Below are 17,402 nucleotides of genomic sequence, written 5' to 3' on the forward strand. Positions count from 1 at the left end.
GAGATGACAGGCTGGGTTTCTTGTAGTGCCCAGAATAAAATCAGAGGGCAAGTCCGTGTGCCTACCAGGAACTCCCATTTCTCCCCAGGGGCAGCAAGAATGCGGTGCTGACAACAGCTAGACTCACTGCACTGAGTCGCCTAGGGCCAGGGGCCGCTCTGTACCCTCCACCCCCTTCTCCAGTCTCTGAGGAGACGGGGACTGTGAAGGGTCTGGCTTCTAGTTCTGAAAGAGGAAAGCAGATCAGGAAGAGGAGGAAGGGCGGGGGCCACATTCCAGGAAGACAGGGTCACTCTTACCAAACCAAGCCTGCTGCTCTCCCTGTACTTCGATGGCTAGGCCAAAATCGGCCAGCTTGACGGCGGCACCCTTGCATTTACTCGCCAGCAGCAGGTTCTCAGGCTGTATGAGGAAGAGAAGACCTCGTGAGGCACCCACCCACCCTCTGGCCCTGGGGAAGCCTAGTTTGGGTCCCCGCAGTCCCACCACCTGGCACCAGGTGGCGCCTACGCTTCACAAGCAGGAGGCGAAGGGGGAGCCTGGGTAGTACCTTCAGGTCCCTGTGGACGATGTCATGCTGGTGGATGTGGTTAACACTCTCCAGAATCTGATGTATACAGTGGCTGCAAAAGCACAAGGAGAAGGAATGTCAGCCACTCATCCAGGACCACACACTACAGATGAAAGCATGGAACTCTGGGTTGCGGAGTCACAAGGAAATCACCGAACAACAGCTAAAATCTTGGGACTCTGGACATCATCTAGTTCAACCTATTTTACAGAAGAATAAACTGAGGGCCAGGCATATTAAGTGGTTTGTCCAGGGTCTCCCACTAGATAAAGGCTAGATAGAGAACACCAGATAGACACTAGATAGAGGACAGACTAGCACAGAGTTCACCATGCCTCCTTAGACGGTAAAGGGCCAATACCACCAGTCCATTTCCAAGAGACTGGGGACACTCCTGAGCAATAGAGACCATCCAACCCCTTCCTTCTTTTCTTCCCCCTATAGTAACTCTGTTCTTGGAGAAGAGGTTTGTGGTGGCATCTTAGGAAGGATAGTACAACTGTACCTCAGTTGTTTTGCTGGGGGGGGCACACTCATTCATTTATTTAAACATTGACTGACTATCTCCAGGCACTGTGCTTGGTACCACACAGACTATAAAGATGAGTAAGACCTAGTGCCTGCCTTGAAGTTTATCATCTAGTAGGGGAGATAAAACCCAGTACACAGACCCCTTTAAGAAAAGATGTCCTTAAGAAGGTTCCAAACAGGGCAACCGAAGAGCATTTCTGGTAATGATTTTGCATAGAAAAAAAAAAAAAAAACAACTAACCCAGGGTCACCTTCAGCTGCGATTTCTTTTCTTTCTTTTTTTCTTAGATAGGCTCCACGCCCAGTGCGGGGTTTGAACTCAATATGGGGCTTGAACTCACGACCTTGAGATCAAGAGTCGCATGCTCCACCAACTGAGCCAGCCAGGCACCCCCACTGCCATCCTGAATCAGGCTGCCCACCTTCCAAAACATCCTGCCACACTTGCAGTCAAACTCCTGGCAGGGAGCATTGGCGATCTAGAGCAATGGTGAAAACTGGGGGACGTCTGGTAATGCCTGGAGACATTGCTGGTTGTCACAATTAAGGTGGAGATGCTACCGGCATCCAGTGGGTAGAGGCCAGGGATACTTCTAAAACTCTACAGTGCACAGGAGTGGCCCTCACAACAAGAAATCATCTGGCCCCAAATGTTCGTGGTGTTGAGGTTGAGGATCACGGGCCTAGAGAATGAGGCCCCCGTCAGCAGGTACCGGCAGGTACGTGCAGCAGGCTTGCAGAGAGGTGCTCGGCTGGTGACCCGGACTTCTGACTCCTTCTCTAAAATCTGATTCTGGGGCTTCCACAAGAGCCAACGGGTCTTACGAGGCTCCTGGAGGCTGAGGCTCAGGCCTCCCTTCAGAACACAGCCCATGAGTAGGCCACAGAGACTTTAAGACTGAGCTGAAGAGGCGAGTCTCCACAGAAATGTATAATTAGAACAGAGCCAGGCTAGCAGAGAGAGCCTTCTGGCCAAAAATGGCAAAAGTGCGAAGTGTCCCAGCAGAGCCAGGCCAAGCCCACTGGTACAGTCACACACCACCCCTCCCCTCCCCCTGGCCAGCCCTCCCTCCTCCCCGCCAGGCTCCCAGGGCGGTCACCGCCTCCTCCTGCCCCAGGGTCTGGTCCTCCCCTGCCGGCACTGGAATTCATCTCCCCACTTGAGAAGTTTTCCTGAGGCTAAAGCATCTGAAGTTGATCAGCAATCACTGGCCTCTCAGGGTTGAGAAATTTGTGAGGAAGCTGCACTCCCCCACTCTCTAGAGGCAGCCAGAGCTGCCACATATGCCAGATAAGCTGCAGGCAGGATGATCAAAACCAGGTTGCATGGACATCACCCTCGGAGAAAACTCGGGGCCTGGGGGAGGAGCCGAGGCGGGAAGGACAGGCCACACAAACACCCGAGAGCTGTGGTGTGGGCAGAATTCTGCCAGGGCTGCCACGGGGGGCTGAGGTATGTGGCCAAGGAACGGTCCTCCCGCCTGAGGTGCCCCACACCAGGGCTGGTCGTGGTGGTCAAGAGACTAAGGGATCCAGGCTGGAATCTCTTTTGAGAAGGTTCCTGGTTGATTAGCCCAGATGTTTACACTCCTTCAGAACACAAACCACGTTTTCTCCATCTCTGGATCATCCCCAGAGTGCCTTGCACACAGTAAAATTTGTCAAAGGAAAGAAGCAGGGGTAGGGAGGGCCCTTGGGCAGGCTTGCAAGTACACAGTAGTGCAAAGAAAAGGTATTTCTGGGGTGAAAGGGTAAAGGAGACTTGCAAGTGCTTCCCCTCTGCCAAAAAAAAGACGGCTCTAACTTTTAACATCACCCATAAAATGCAGCCCAGGTCCAGCTCTATGGAATCTTTGTCCAGACAGAAGATCTTCTGATCTATATCCAAAGACTCTTCAAACAGGCACAAAGCCTGTCCCCCTGAAGTGGCCAAGACTCACCCGGAACTCTAGGGTCCTTGTCTCACCTGGCATCAGCTTCACTGTAGTACTCTCTGGCCACGATGTCTTCAAACAGCTCCCCGCCGGTAACACTGCAACCAACAGACAGAGAGGGTCAGAGGAAGCAGGTCAGCTGGCCAATCCCAGCATCCAACAGGCAACAGGTCACACCACGGAACAGCTTTTAAAGAAATCCCAACTCCACATGCATTCCATCTGAGAGCCCAAACATGTTCCATCCTTCAATGACGTGGGGCTTCTCTCTGGGGTAACGTGGGCCCTCCCTTCCTCCTGCACATTTCTGTGTCTATAATCTACAGATTAGCTAATACTCAGGCAAAGATGAATATACAGGGATCTAAGAGAAAATTATCAACCTACTCAGAAAGTCATAGTTTTATTTGAGACCAATATCAATACTGAGATACACAGCTGCCCAAGAAGGACAGACCTACTCCTAAAGTTGAAGAATAATGAGATCAAGGACACAGAGACCCAATCCTGAAAATACCAGAGAGGCATTTCCAGGAGGTGAAGAGCTACTTTTGAGATATTTAACCACAACCAAAGTGGAGGAGAGACCAAGTGGAGTCCAGTTTATGACTAATAAAAGCCACCTTTAATTTCCCAGAATTTTTAAGGTCATGCGAAGAGCTGTAGTCTATTTCTCCACTAAGGACAACACAACAAGAAACAAGAAAAAAAAAAAAAAGCATCTGCACAAGGTGTGCTGCTGAACAGAAATGTGAGAGTAATGCCATCTGGGGGTTTGGAGCCCTGGGGAGACCGTGAGTGAGCAACGAGGTCCCCTCCGCAACCTGCCCATTACCAGAGGAAGGTCAAAATCAAATCCTTTCCCTCAGGCAAAGGAGAGGGGGCCCTCGGCAGAGGCTGAAGACCCAGTTTAGGTCTTTCTCCAAGCCTTCATGGTGAGCCAGCTGAAGGGAAAGGCCCCCACACCCTCAGAAAGTGGCACTTACAGGTCAAACACGAGGTAGTGAAACCCTTCTTCAGAAATACTGTCATGGAGGCGCACTGCAAGAGAGGAGATGGGGACAGAGATTAACAGAGAGAAACCTTGGAAACCTACTCCTCTCCTCAGCAACCCCACCCCTGCCCCAGCCTGCCAGCCTCCCTGGACGATCTCCTGAAGGAGTGGCAGTGAGAAGTGGCAACATGCCTGTCACCCCCACCCCCAAGATGAGGTGACACGGCTGCAGAGCAGAGAAACAACCAGACCCCGGGTCCAGTGCTCCGGCTGCCACCTCAGACCGCCTCAGACGTAGGCAAGAGAGAGAAGCTTTGTGGCTAAGAAGACAAGACAGAGAGAAGCAGGAACCTTCCCAGAGGGGCTAGTCCCAAAGAAGGAGGTCCTGGGATCTGCTGCATGACGGTGTAATGCAGGGCAAGAGCAAGGGGCGCCGAGGGAGGCTGACCGCAGAGGGACAGAGGATGACAAGACCGGAGGGCCCGAGAGCCCTTTCACAGGAGTAGATGGGAAACGGGGAATTAAAGGGTGGGGAAGAAGCTGGAAAGGTAACACCCAGTGGGAAGTCACAGGGAGTGAGGCTAACGGATGGTGAGCATGGGAGGCAACATGCAGACTCAAGCAAGGACAACAATCACTGTTTATTCGGCGCTTCTTATATGCCAGGCCTGGGGTTAGGCTCTTTGCAGACATGACTTATTCTACAAGGATTTACTGAGTGCCTGCTACGTGTGGGACTCCATGCTAGATGGAAGGACAAAGTGGCTGTCCCTGAGGAGTTGATTCTTCCGGACGACCACCCCAAGAGGAGGATTCCTCCCATCCCACAGATGAGGACGCTGGGGGCTCAGAGACATCGTATCTTACCGAAGGCCAAAGATGCAATAGGTCAAGATGTAAAGCCAGCTCTTTCTGCCTCCACAGACGGGTCTACCCCACCGCTTCCTCTAAGAAATGTGGTGTAGCCCACACAGCCAGGCACCAGAGCAATGGGGCCTGTGAGAGAGACTACCCACGAGCATGCCTACAGCAGCAACACGGACTGGTCTGGGAGGCCAGGGCACCGAGCAGAGCGGGGCAGCTCACCAGCTGCCGGCAAAGGCTTGCAGGCAGAATCCATTCCCACTTCCCGCCTCCAGAGCTCCTGGGCAAAAAACCAGCCTAATGTCTTCTGAGGTCTCCTCCTCAAGCTTCTGCCCACAAAGCCACCTCGGGCTTAAATGCCAACCCCTGAGAACCATTCTCATGCAAACACAAGGCGATGCTTTGGCAGGCTGTCGAGACTGTCCCTGTCCCTTCCCTCACCTGAACCCTCCTGATGCGGAACCTCTGTCTGACCTTCACGCCAGCCCCGGGCAGTTTCAGGAGCACCTCACAGAGCACTTTTAGGAAGGGCCTGACACCAAGCTGGCCGGTGAAGTTCTCGGATACACAGGAGTCACCATGTCTCTTCCTTGGCGGGACCCAGCCTGCCAACTGCCCCACACGACAGGTCCCATTTCCGGTGTCAGACTGTTTCCTCAGGGCTGGGGCGCTTCCCTACAGCCTTTCCCACCACAGCAAGATCATAAATTACAGGCACTTGGCCATTCCTACAGCTCCGTGGTTCTCCTCAGCTGACAAAAATGAGGACTTGGGCCTGCCAGGGCTAGATGGAGGGCCTACTGACTGTTGACACTTCCTACTGCCTGCTTTATTTGATCTGATCTGGTTATCCCAAATTCCACCCCCAACTGTGATTTACCATTGGGATCAAAGGCAGGGGGTACTTCAAAAATCCCTCCTCCTCCAACTGCCGTCTCCCGTACTTGGGCGAGCAAGCTCATACTTCACTAGGCCCCCAGATGACAGAAGGAAGGAGCTACAGCCAGACCCATTCCTCCCTCCCACCCTAATCAACCCGGGCATGCTCAAGTGAGCTCCCCCAAAGCCCTGCCAGCCCTCTTCCCACGTGCGCTTCTCTGGTCTGAGTCGGTGCTGCGCACAGAGTCCTGCTGTAGCTGCGTTCCCTCGTGTCCAAAAGGACTTTCCATTTAATTAAAAATTTGCTATTAAAAAGCATTAAAGTGTGTAATACAAATAATCCCCTGGAAATCAGCTGTCCCAGAAGCTAAAGACCAGCCTCATTAGGGAGGGGACTAACAGTAGAGCAGGTAGGATGCTAACAACCACTCCCAGGGGAGTCCTGCCCCCTGGCCCTGCCTCTGCCAGTCCCCACCCCTGGGCCTGCCCCCTCGTCCCACACAGCGGGGCTGAGAGTGCTGCACAAAGTCCAGGTGCCCAGGCCTATGCCGAGGTGGGGAGGCATGGGCACTTGCCCTTCTCCAGGAAGGCCACACACAGAGCCCAGGTGGGAGGAAGCAGGGCAGGGGAATCAGAAGAGAAGAGCCGCAGTGGAAGATTAATCCTTCCAGGCCACTCAGCTCAGAGAATGGCTTTGATGTGTGCCCCAGAGCAAGGTACCACTGAGACAAGAAAGGACAGGTGCAAAAGGCCTCATAGCTGAACAAGATGCTTTTTTTTTTTTTTCCATTTGTAAAGAAAATTAAGAGAACTGAGAACAAGAGGAAAAACTTGACTGTGCCACCCTAAGTGCCTATCCAGCAGAATCTTGATAATAATGACCCAAGTGAGCACCACTACTTAGTTGTTTCTATGTGCTAGACACTGTGCTAAGTGCTTTACATACGTTATTTTATTGAGCTCTCACGTTACCTCTCTTACCCCCATCTCACAGGAGAGAAGACCGAGGCCCCGAAAGGAACTCATCCAAGGTCATCCTAAGTGGCCGAACTGAGACTTGAACCCAAAACAAACTGACAGCAAGATCCTTGATACTGTGGAATTGCCTGCGAGGAGTCCCCTTCTCTGTCCTCTTAGGCAAAGGAACTCCAACTTGTCCCCACTAGCTCTGGCCACTCTGTTCCGCCCAACAGTGTCCATGAGGCGCCTTTCCAGAAGCAGGCGTGGCCACAGAGCTTCCGGGTCAATGGGGAAGATGGGCTTTAAACTGGCACTTACACAAATATGTCACTACGCACTACTGCGGAAAGGGCTACGAAGTAGAAGTGAAGGATGCTATGGATGTGTGGGGAAAAAAATAACCTGACACTCAGTCCATCCCACAGTATATGGCTTGAAGGCCAAGGAGGGCCAGACCAAGTCCACAGACAGAAAGACCTGGAAAAGAATGATAAAGCATCTGCTGCATTTCAGCGATAAAACTAGTTACTTTTTCTTTAAAAACTGTGGAGGGAAAAACGGCCCAAACACCTAAATACCTTCACTTGACGTTTCATACCTTAAAGGACTAACAACGCCATAACCCAAATGCGGTGGCTATTTCCGGTTCTTTAGAAACCACCCAACAATATGCCACATTTTAACTAGCAAATCTTGGCTCAAAAAGCTCTGAGAAAGTGTCACTGTTAAAAGTGTCTGCAGCAATAGCACGATGGAAAGGAGGTCCTGCTTCCTGGGGGCCAGTGGGGGACTGAGGCTGCCCCCCCAGGAGCAGGTGGGCAGGACTGCCCGAGGCAGAGATTTAGGAGCTGCTTGGTCAGGATTCAAGGTGTTCTTCTTTTTCTTTGCCCCTGTTTCTGCTCCATTTAGCGTTAGCTGAATGGGGCCTGGGTCCAAGATAAATGGCAGCCTGGCTTAAATACCCTGCAAACTGAGCTGCGGCTGAGGATTTAGGGAAGGTCACTTCTGGTAGCTGGAGATCCTGTTTTCATGGCCTCCATTCTTTCCAAGCCGAGGCCTCCTTTACCCACTGAACCCTCTCACAACTCCACGAAGAGGCTAAATATTCTGCTGGAGGTTGCAGCTCCAGACCAGCAAATCCCACACGCAAACATGGACGACACGATCGCAAAGCCACACACCCTGCTTCCCCGCACACGGCCCGCAGACCAGCAGTGTGAGCCTCCCCTGGAGACCACACTCCCGAGGAAGCTCAGGTCCACCCCAGACCTTCTGAATCAGACCCGAGTTTCATGCAATCCCTTGGTGATTCCTGAGCACATAAAAGTTTCAGTAGTACTGCTCTAAACCATCATGCCAGACTGTGATTGAACCTGCTGGGGCAGCTCAGCACGAAGGAAGACAGAGTCTATTCATTAGAGGAATTTAGAGCAGGGAGCAAGCAGATCACAGGTAGAACATGCTCCATTCAGGCTGGAGACAGGACGACTACCGGCCCCTCCTCTTCACTCCACACCTCTGGCCATTCTCCCAAAGCTGTTTCAGGTTCCGCAGAATGCCTCATAACCAACAGGCTTTTTTTTTTTTTTCACCAATAAACTTTATTTTTTTGAGTTTAGGGTTCATAGCAAAACTGAGGAGGAAGTCCAGAAAGCATCCACATACCACCTGCCCCCACACACATGGCCTCCCCTACCATCAGCATGCCCTACCAGCCTGGCACATTTGTTACAATCAATGAACCTACACTGACACATCGCTGTCACCCAGACTCTGCGGTTTACATGAGTATTCGTTCTTCCAGCAGGCTTTTTAACTCCTGGGATAGAATGTCTATTAGGGAAGAAAACTGGGGATGCCTGGCTCCTTGCACCAAAAATTCTTCTGAGTTCAAGTACAGCAGCCAGAGAGGGACCATGTACTCTCTGTTCTCAGCTTCCTCAACTCTGAGCCACTCTTGGGCTGGTCCACTTGTGTCCCCGTGGGATGGAGTTAAAGAGGCTGGAGCCAAAGGGGCCACAACTCTGAAGGACGGGGCAGCAAAGAGAGGGGAAGAATAGTGAATTAGGGCACAAAACGGCCTCCTCTCTGCCACAAGCCAGATCAGGATCCATGGCAACCTCAGCCTCCTGGATCTACCGCCCCACCACGTCTCCAGGAGCCCGGTTCCCACCGGAAGCCAGAGAGCCCGGCCAGCCAGCTCTCCCAGGACATAGTCCTGACTCACCCTTCCCTCTCGCTGCTCTTGATCCCGGAATAAGGCCCCAGAAAAACATCCCTCAGGATCTGGGAGCAGTTGTGAAATGAAGCACAGTTCTAGGCAATCAGATGCTGATGAAGTGAGTGTGCCTGGCCTGGCCTGGCTTGGATCTCGCGGGGCCCCTAACAGGGCAGATGATTAGGGTAGGCGGTCCCCCAACTGCCAGGACCCCAGGTCGAGCTGGGGGCAGGTGATTAAAAAGGAAAGAGCTACCAAACCAAGTGAGGTCTAAAAGGTCAAAAGTATATATTTAATTTCTAGAAAGGCATAAAAAGAAGGGTACGACTGTTTTCAGCTAGAATCCCATTTTTGTCCTTCCTGGTCATTTCTCAACTGTCTTCATCTTACCCCAACCCTTCCAGGGTCGATCAAGTCTGTGCTATAGACGATGCAGATGTGGTTCTGCCTCCTGCATCGCCCACCCCACCTTTTATGCTCCTCCTGGCATGAGAACAACTCTACGAGTTGGTCACAAGTAGCATAAGGGAAGGAAGTTGCCGTCCTCAGATCCTGAGACCTGGGACTGGAACATTAAAATGCTCCCGTGCTTGTGGATGACTCTAGTTACCCACATGCTTTTTCTTTGTTCTGGAACTTCTAGGTTAGAGGTCACAAGCTCAAAAGCCTCCAGGGACCAGGTAGGCAGTGCAAACGTAAGGTTAACAAGGGAGTCGGCAAAGGACAGTTGGCCAGTAGACTTTGGGGGGCAGCCACTGCCCAGCCCTAGCTGATTCTGGCCGCATACAAATGCGGGCTCAGCAGAGCCCCAATGTCTGATTCGCAAAACTGGGAAACAGAATTTTTGTTCCCCCAAATGCAAAATCTTGTTTTTAAATACTGGCAAATAATAAAATATTTTTAGACCACTGAGCTGGCCAAACAAAACACGCCCGAATTTGCGACTGCTGCTTGGCGCTCCTCTCATTGTCTCTCCTACCCAAGGTGACACATTGGTCCCCACTGTGCTGTTTGCAGGTGAGCGTCTGACTTCGGAGCTCATGCAGGGAGCTCCAGGAGTTCTAAGCCTGGGACCCATTAGCTGAGAGGTGTTGGCTCAGTGGGACACACCGCACCAGCAGAGCTGAGCATTGGCTATGTCAATCCGCTCCGGGTGTAATCCAAGCTGCTGATTGCGATCTGTAAAGCCCTGCATGGTTGGAGTTCTGGTTAGCTCAGAGCTACTCCTCTCCCCTTGGGCTGGAGTACGACCTCAGCTCTCCCACGTTAAGAGCTCACGTTAAGCTTTCTAGCCGAAGGTCTGGCAGACCAGAGGCTGGGTAGCTCCAGAGGAAGCATCAGGCTTCAGCAAGTCACCTCCCAGCCCCGGCCGCCAACAGAGCGGAGCAGGCAGCCTCCGGGGCACTGTGGGAGCCCCGATATTTAGGCCATGCCTGAGGAGCAAGGAACACGTGTTTTTCTTTGTGATGACTCAGGGCTTTCAGGGAAAAACCTAGGAGATGTTCCCTGCTCTGCCTCAAGTCAAGACTGGGGTTTCTGCTCAGACACTGCAGCCAGCCCCGTTTCTATCCCCTCTGCGAGAAGCACCAAATCAGGGCCAACGCTTCTGGCAAAGACTATTTCAGCTGAACAATGTAAAACTGAGCTGGAGTGGGTTGTGGCAGGCAAACCTCCTCAGGCTTTAGAACAACCAACAATGTGCTCTTGTCCCCCAAGTCAGGGTGGGAGCAGGGAGAAATCCTCTTAATTTTTTTTCCTTCCCCATGAGAGTGGCTCCTGCCTTCCCTTCTCCAGAGAAGCCAGGTGGGTGGGCAGCTTGCTTTCCTGGCTCTGGGGAATACAAACAGGAGCACCATGGAAACCCCCAGAGTGCGCACGACACCGTAACAGGAACAAAACTCTTTCAAGTCCAGAAACAAAATCCGGACCCTTTTATGACGGCTGTGGAAGGCCCCTGGTGAGGGATGCTGGCAGGCTACTAGCCCGGAGCCTCACACGCTGCAGGCCCTGGACCTCAGCCCAAAGACGGAAGGAGAAGGAGAAGAAAGGGAGTCTGAAACCTGTTCTAGGACCTCCTATCCTGGCCCTGAAATGGCAATGTGGGGATGGAGACCCGCAGGTCTCTAGAGCAGAAGGCCCCAGCGTTCTGAGCAAGACACACCTGCTATCCCACTTGGACAAAAAAAAAAAAAAAATTACACCAGGCAAAGATCCAGGGACAGAACTGGTTTCAGACACAAAAGCAGTGGATCTCTGTTCTCCCTACCTTCTACCAGATGCCCAAGAATTACCCCGAGCGAAGGTGCTTACCAATGTTTGGATGTTTCAAAAGTCGGCATATCCGGGCCTCACGTTCTAGTTTCTGGTGATCTAAAAGCAGAAAAGAGAAAACAAAAACCATCAGCCATCCGTTTTATTTGTGGCCACCTGGCTATTCATAGTCCTTCAATTATTAGGCACCAACTATGCACTTTTTACTAATTTGCTGAATTAATGCAGCAAGTCACGGCAATCCTAGAGACAGGTATTATGACTTTTTTCAAATGAGGAAATGCCCTAGGAAAGTCCCTCAAGTTAGGGAGGCAGAGTCAGGACTTGAATCCAGGTCTTCGACTACAACTCTGGTACCCTTTTCACTACAGCAGGGATTTCACTGGGCCAGGGCGTCCAGAATCTCTTCCTTGATAGAGATAACTAAGTTTTATTGAACACCCACTATAGGACCAGGCACTGTGCTAGGAATTTTGCAAATATTCTCTGATTTAGTCTTCACAGTATCCCTGAAACATAATGATGCTGACAACCAAGATGATGATGAAGATGATAATGATCTGACAAAATGATAAGCAGAGCTAACATTTCTCGAGAGCTTACTTCTACACCAGGTACAAACATCTTTTAATTTATTCTCATAACCACTCTATGAGGCTGGCACTATTATGATGCCCACTTTGCAGTAATTTTGCTTCTCCCCAGGATCCTCCTGGCCACACCCTGCTGTGAGCGCTCACCTCTTGGCACTCAGGCACTGGGGTTACTCTGTTTTGGTGAAAGGACCCAAATCCAGGAGTCCCCAGGTACAAGCAAGCTGCATTGGTCGGTTCCTTCCACAGGAAGGCAGAGCTCCAGGAAGTAGAAAGAGAGGATGCTACCACTCAAAGCAAGGCAGCCTAGCAGCCCTCCCCACTCTACCTGCTGCAACAGTCCCCTCCTTCACAAAGTCTTCCCTGTTCTTCCTGGCAGATGTGACTTCTCCTCTCTCTGAGCATCCCCCCATCTTCTGCTGCACTTCTTAGAATTTTCACATCGTACATTATGTCCGGTATCTTTTGGTCCCAAGCTCTTCAAAGGGTGGGACCTCTCTGAGTGATGCTTCCTATCCTAGAGTTCCTGCCTTGATGGGGCTTCGTACTGGTTTATCAATAACACCAATGGTAGTAACAACCATTATTTACTGAGGAGTCACTATATGCCAGGCAGAGGCGTGGGTTATCTTCCTTCACCCTCACCGAGACCCTGTGAAGTAAAGGATCTAATGAACTCCTTGCCATTTGTCCAGTTCATTTGAACTCCAGTTCATTTGAACTTCATTTGTCATGAACACTACATGACAAATGAGGAAACTGAGGCTTGAAAAGTTGAAGTAACCCACCCAAGGTCCCAGGCAGTGGATGCAGGCAGTCTGAGCCTAGAGCCCTTTCTCCATCACTATGCAATGATGACAGGATAAAGTGAGGACAGCTAGTAAAGACTCCGGGCTTTGGGAGGCATTTCTCCAGGTCTGGGCAGGTGCCTTCACATCCACACCTGCCAAGCAATTCCTGCCTCCCTTGGTAGGGGCTTCTGTCCACCCCACCTCTAGCTCAACAGCAAAGAGCCTCTGTAGAGCTCCCTATGACCCCCACAACCATCCTACCAGGGAGGTGCTATCACTGTCACCTCTTCACAGATAATGAAACTGAAGCCCAGAGAAGTTAAATAACTCGCCCGAGATCCTGCAGCAGGAAAGGGAAAGAACTGGGATTCCAACCCAGGCCTGCCAAAATAATGTAGTCTGAGATAACACAGGGATTATAGACTAAAACGATTCACATTTGTTGTTTCACCAATCACCCCCCGTTTTGTCCTAAACTTTCCCTTTAGCAACAGCTCTGCTTTGTGCAAGAAGGAGGTGGGGACAGACAGAGATTAGTTCCTGCTGCCCAGCTAATCCATCCCAGCTGCCCAAAGATCTGGGTCAGGTCCTTCTTTCCATCCTCAGTTTGGCGTTAGCACTGACCAGGATGCAGCCAGAGAACCACAGGTGACCCCACAGTCCCACATCACCTGGGATCCGTTGGTCCCCGGGACCTGCACACCCTGGAGGTAGTTGAGGAAGTAGTGCTAGCCCTGCTCAGTGGCAGGGGTGCTTGCTTCTTCCAGATCTGGCCGGGAAGATGCCAGGGCTACCCCGCCTTCCTCCCAGCTCCTGGAACTGGGCTGGAAGTACCAAGCTAGCCAGCCCCAAAGATTCCGCCCTCTGACCACTCACCTCGCCACCCTCTGACCCACAACCCTTGGGCTTGGCTGCCCAGGCAGGTGCAGGAGAACAGCATCTTGCAATGTGGAGGTGGCTGCTGAGGGGAAGGCCTGGAAGATTAATGTTTATCTCCTCCCTTAAGTCTCTTACTGGCTAATGGTTACAGTCCCACAAGAGTAGCAGCACTAAAAATAAGGGTGCTCTGGCTTCACCAGTGACTCAGAACAGGGAGAGGAGAGACACAGATTCAGACTTCCAGCTCCTCGAAGGAGCTGCCCAGCGTCCAGAGGGTCCTTGTTAGCCACTTAATTCAACCCTGTCTCCAAGGAGCCAAGTCCCCATGTCTTCTCTGAATCCCAGGCTGCTCCTTAGTCTTTGTGCTGATCCTTAGCGTGTACTACATCCATGAACACAACAGTTTTGGAGTCAGACAGCCCTGGGTTGAGTCCGAGCACGGCTATGGCAGGTGAGTTATTAAATCCATCTGCGCCTCATTCATTCATTCAAAAACACTGTTCTGAACGCTACGGCTACAGCAGTGAACAAAACAAGACAAAAATCCCTGCCTTCGTGGAGGTGATATTCTAGTTGGGCTGGGAGGGGGGGAGGGACAGACAAGAAGAAGGGGATGGCACAGGAAATGTCATGGCAAGTGCAAAATGTGGGAAAATAAAGCAGGGAAAAGGCACAGTACACATTTAAATAGGACGGTCGTGGAAGAGCCTCAGCAAGGAAGTGATGTTTGATTGGGACCCGAAGGAGGTGACAAAAGGAGCCAGGCACATATCCCGGGGAAAAGTTTCCTCACTTGGAAAACGGAGGCAGGGCTCTCTGCAGATTAAATGCGGTAACTGGGTAAATGCTCAGTACAGTGCCTGGCACACGGGGAGAACCTGATCCAAAGACACTGAGCGAGTCGGACCCAGAGTCCGGCCAGAGTCCACAGCACACCGGCAGAGCCCTCTGACTTGGCCACAGCCCTCCTGAGGGGGAGGTATCCCCTCTGGGCTGGAAGTACCAAAGCTGCTGCTTTGGGTGGGGCCCGCCCTGGGGAAAGGAGAGCAACAGGGGCTTCTCAGAGAGAGGACAGCCTAGCCGCGCCACTGCCTACGGGATCCCCCCTCTTCCTCGGCCTCACCCTTGGAGGCGGTGGCGTCCTGCCATCCAGAAGCTCTGCTCAATGAGCCATGGGGTTTCTGCCTACCATACTCTCCCTGCGTCCTTACACCGTGCACCGTGGGCCAGCGCCCCAGGCTCCCCGCTGTTGTCTCCTGCCCCCGTCCCCCACACACCTCCCGTCCTGGAGTCCCCTCCGGGACCGGGCCCTGTCTGGGCAAAAAAGCAGAGGGCTCCATGCCAGCAGCAGCAGTGGCATTTCAGGAACAAATATGGTTTGTGGAGTATCTTGCCCAACGGCAAGGGCTGTCCCGGCTAAAGCACAGCATCACAACCCCAAAAGGGGTGAAGCCACTGAACTGACTCAGTCCACAGGAGCAGCCTGGGCATCCGGAGGTGGTAACACACCAGCTGGTGCTTTTGTCCCAAAGATGGCCTTCTCCCTCGAGACACCCCTCCTTCCATGGACCCCTGTGCTCGCTGTTCCAAGGCCTTCAGAGGCTGACCCTCTTCCCACCCACCTTTCAACTGGGCTATTTCCCGCCCCCTCACGTGGCCCAGCCCCCCCTTCCTGTTTGACAACAGCCACTTCCCGCTTCTGCACCGGGCCACTTCCTGCCTGCCTGTGTGCTGCTGCCATGGACAGACCCGCCCCGGCCGACCTTCAGCCCAGCTCTGACCACATCTCTCTGCAAGGTTTTCCCCCTCAGCAGCAGAGGTAGCAACAGGAGCAGAAAGCAGAAGTGGCCGTTATCAGGGACCTGCTCGGGCCTTCCCTAACAGCCCACCCAGTGTAGAGCCAGGCCCGAGAAACAAGCATCCGTGGAGGCCTTGCCTCTCCTGCCTTTGGCCCAAGCACTTCGAGCCTTGGTCCAGGCCAAGCACCCATCACAGGAAGAGCGGCAAGGAGTGACCAGGTAGTCAGTGCCAAGGGAGGCAGAAAAGAGGAAGCAATGAGGAGACAGCATGTAGCAAAGGGGCGGCAGGGTTCTAGAACCACCTCTCCCCTCAAACCAAACGAGAAGCCTACTCCAAATGCACTTGCCTTCCCCCCCACAGGACCAGGGGCCAGGGAAGGCTGGCCACTGATCCTCCATGGCCTTGTAGGGACATGACTGACTTAGTGACATTTCCCTAAAACCACAAATGCCAGTACTAGCTTCACATAAGATTCTACTGCCACCTGAATACACCACCCTCTGTGATGGGAAAGAACACACACGGCCCTACTCTGCCTATGAGGACCCTCCCCACGTTCCAATCCCAATGACACCTTGGACTTCCCAAAGGGTATTTCAAGGTGCCTGTGGTCCTGACATGAATGACGAGAAGATTCCTACAGCTTCCTACAGCCCAATTTCCGATGCTCCAAGTGGAGCGTCTCCTCTTGCTGCCCTCCTGAGTGCCCTCCTCGTCCTTCCCAAGCGGCAGAGGCCTCCGTCTGGCCCCCGGGGCCTCGCTCTGAGGAGAAAGAACAAGGGCACCATAGGGATTTGGTGTCATAATCCACATTTCCAGCTGCTTATAAACAGCCCCTGGGCTTGGGCACTGACCAGTGGGAATCCCAGGCCACAATCCCATTGACCTCATCCTGACACTGCGATGCCACATCCCTTCCTCTTTGAATCTCACTCCAAAGGTGCAAAGAATCTCCAGTTAAGAGCAAAGTCCATCCACCATGCCTGCGCAGGGGTCACGGCTTGGAATTCCTTCACACTCACACACCCGGGACCAGCCGCGTGCTGTGAGTACAGTGGGATGGGGCCCGAAACGTGCTCACGTCAACCCCCCAGGCTCTGTCCGAATCTGGCACCCTCCTTTTCTCTTCAGTCCTCACTCAAGCAGCTCTCACCAGATGACACAAAGACCCAAGCCCCACTGTGGCCTCTGTGTTCCAAGAGAAGCTTTAACTAAGGAGGGAGAGGAGAGAGGCACTAACAAGTGCCCCATAACCAAAGTCTCCCAAACCAGCTTAGATGGAGAAAATCCCCGTGCGGTCACTTGCAAGTTCCAAGAAGGCAGGGCTCAGCCTCTGGACACTCTGGATTCTCTCCGGGCCAGAACCGGGTCAGCCGCTGAGTTCTCCATGCCCCCGGCAGGGATCTGGGTGCCTACAGCCTTTGCCCACTGTTTTGGTGACATTTCCTTCATGGTAACCAGCCCAAGTAAAACATCCCAGGAAGCAGCCCCTAAAAATAGCTCCTCCCAGGGCAGCAGCAAGCTGGGGGGAGGGGAAAGAGAGAGAGGAGAAAAGAGGGGAGCAGATGGGAAGCTGCTGCTGATAGGACCCAGGAAGTAGAGACGGTGCTGGGTGGGGGGTGGCTGGAAATATCCCCACCACAGAGGGGTCTGTACCCAGAGAGGTGGTACAGATGAGAGCGAGGCCTCGGCCAGCAAAACAGAGGGATTTGCTCCACGAGGCTTAGAGCTCTGGGCCTAGATGGAGGTGTGGATATCAGCACGTATCACAGGAACAAAATGCCCAGAATCTGTGTTTTCAAGGGAGGAGCCACGGGGTAGGTGAAGACCATACTGCTTGAGGATGCTGGGGTCTGAGCACTGGCAAAATCACTGGCATACGTACAGCTCAAAAATAAACCAACCAACCTTTTGTGCCTTGGTTTCCCCACTGGCCCTGGGGCAGATCTTTCTGGCCATGGGCAGATAACAAAAGGCCTCTGCCAAGAGGCACTCAAGAGGTGCAAAGTGCCCATCCCTTCCTGTCATCACCCTTTTGGCACCCATAGGATCAGGCCCCTGTCGGCCTGCCAAGGCTGTCCAGAGAGCAAGCACAGAGCTGGGGGCAGGAGCCTGTC

General features: G+C 52.7%; 1 protein-coding gene across 23 annotated transcripts in view; it reads right to left on the reverse strand.

The window, feature by feature from the left end:
• CAMK2G (calcium/calmodulin dependent protein kinase II gamma) overlaps window positions 1-17,402 on the reverse strand; it is a 55,148-nt gene that overhangs the window by 31,230 nt on the left and 6,516 nt on the right. For all 23 annotated transcript variants that reach the window (XM_044916077.1, XM_021699850.2, XM_044916074.1 and 20 more), the window contains exons 3-7: window positions 11,262-11,321; window positions 4,023-4,077; window positions 3,069-3,134; window positions 551-623; window positions 300-402 (exon numbers count right to left, since the gene is read on the reverse strand). In XM_044916077.1, coding sequence (XP_044772012.1) covers window positions 300-402; window positions 551-623; window positions 3,069-3,134; window positions 4,023-4,077; window positions 11,262-11,321 — 357 coding nt within the window. The remainder of the gene's footprint in view (window positions 1-299; window positions 403-550; window positions 624-3,068; window positions 3,135-4,022; window positions 4,078-11,261; window positions 11,322-17,402) is intronic.

This window comes from Neomonachus schauinslandi, chromosome 6, assembly GCF_002201575.2.
Source record: "Neomonachus schauinslandi chromosome 6, ASM220157v2, whole genome shotgun sequence".
Classification (NCBI taxonomy): Eukaryota; Metazoa; Chordata; class Mammalia; order Carnivora; family Phocidae; genus Neomonachus; species Neomonachus schauinslandi.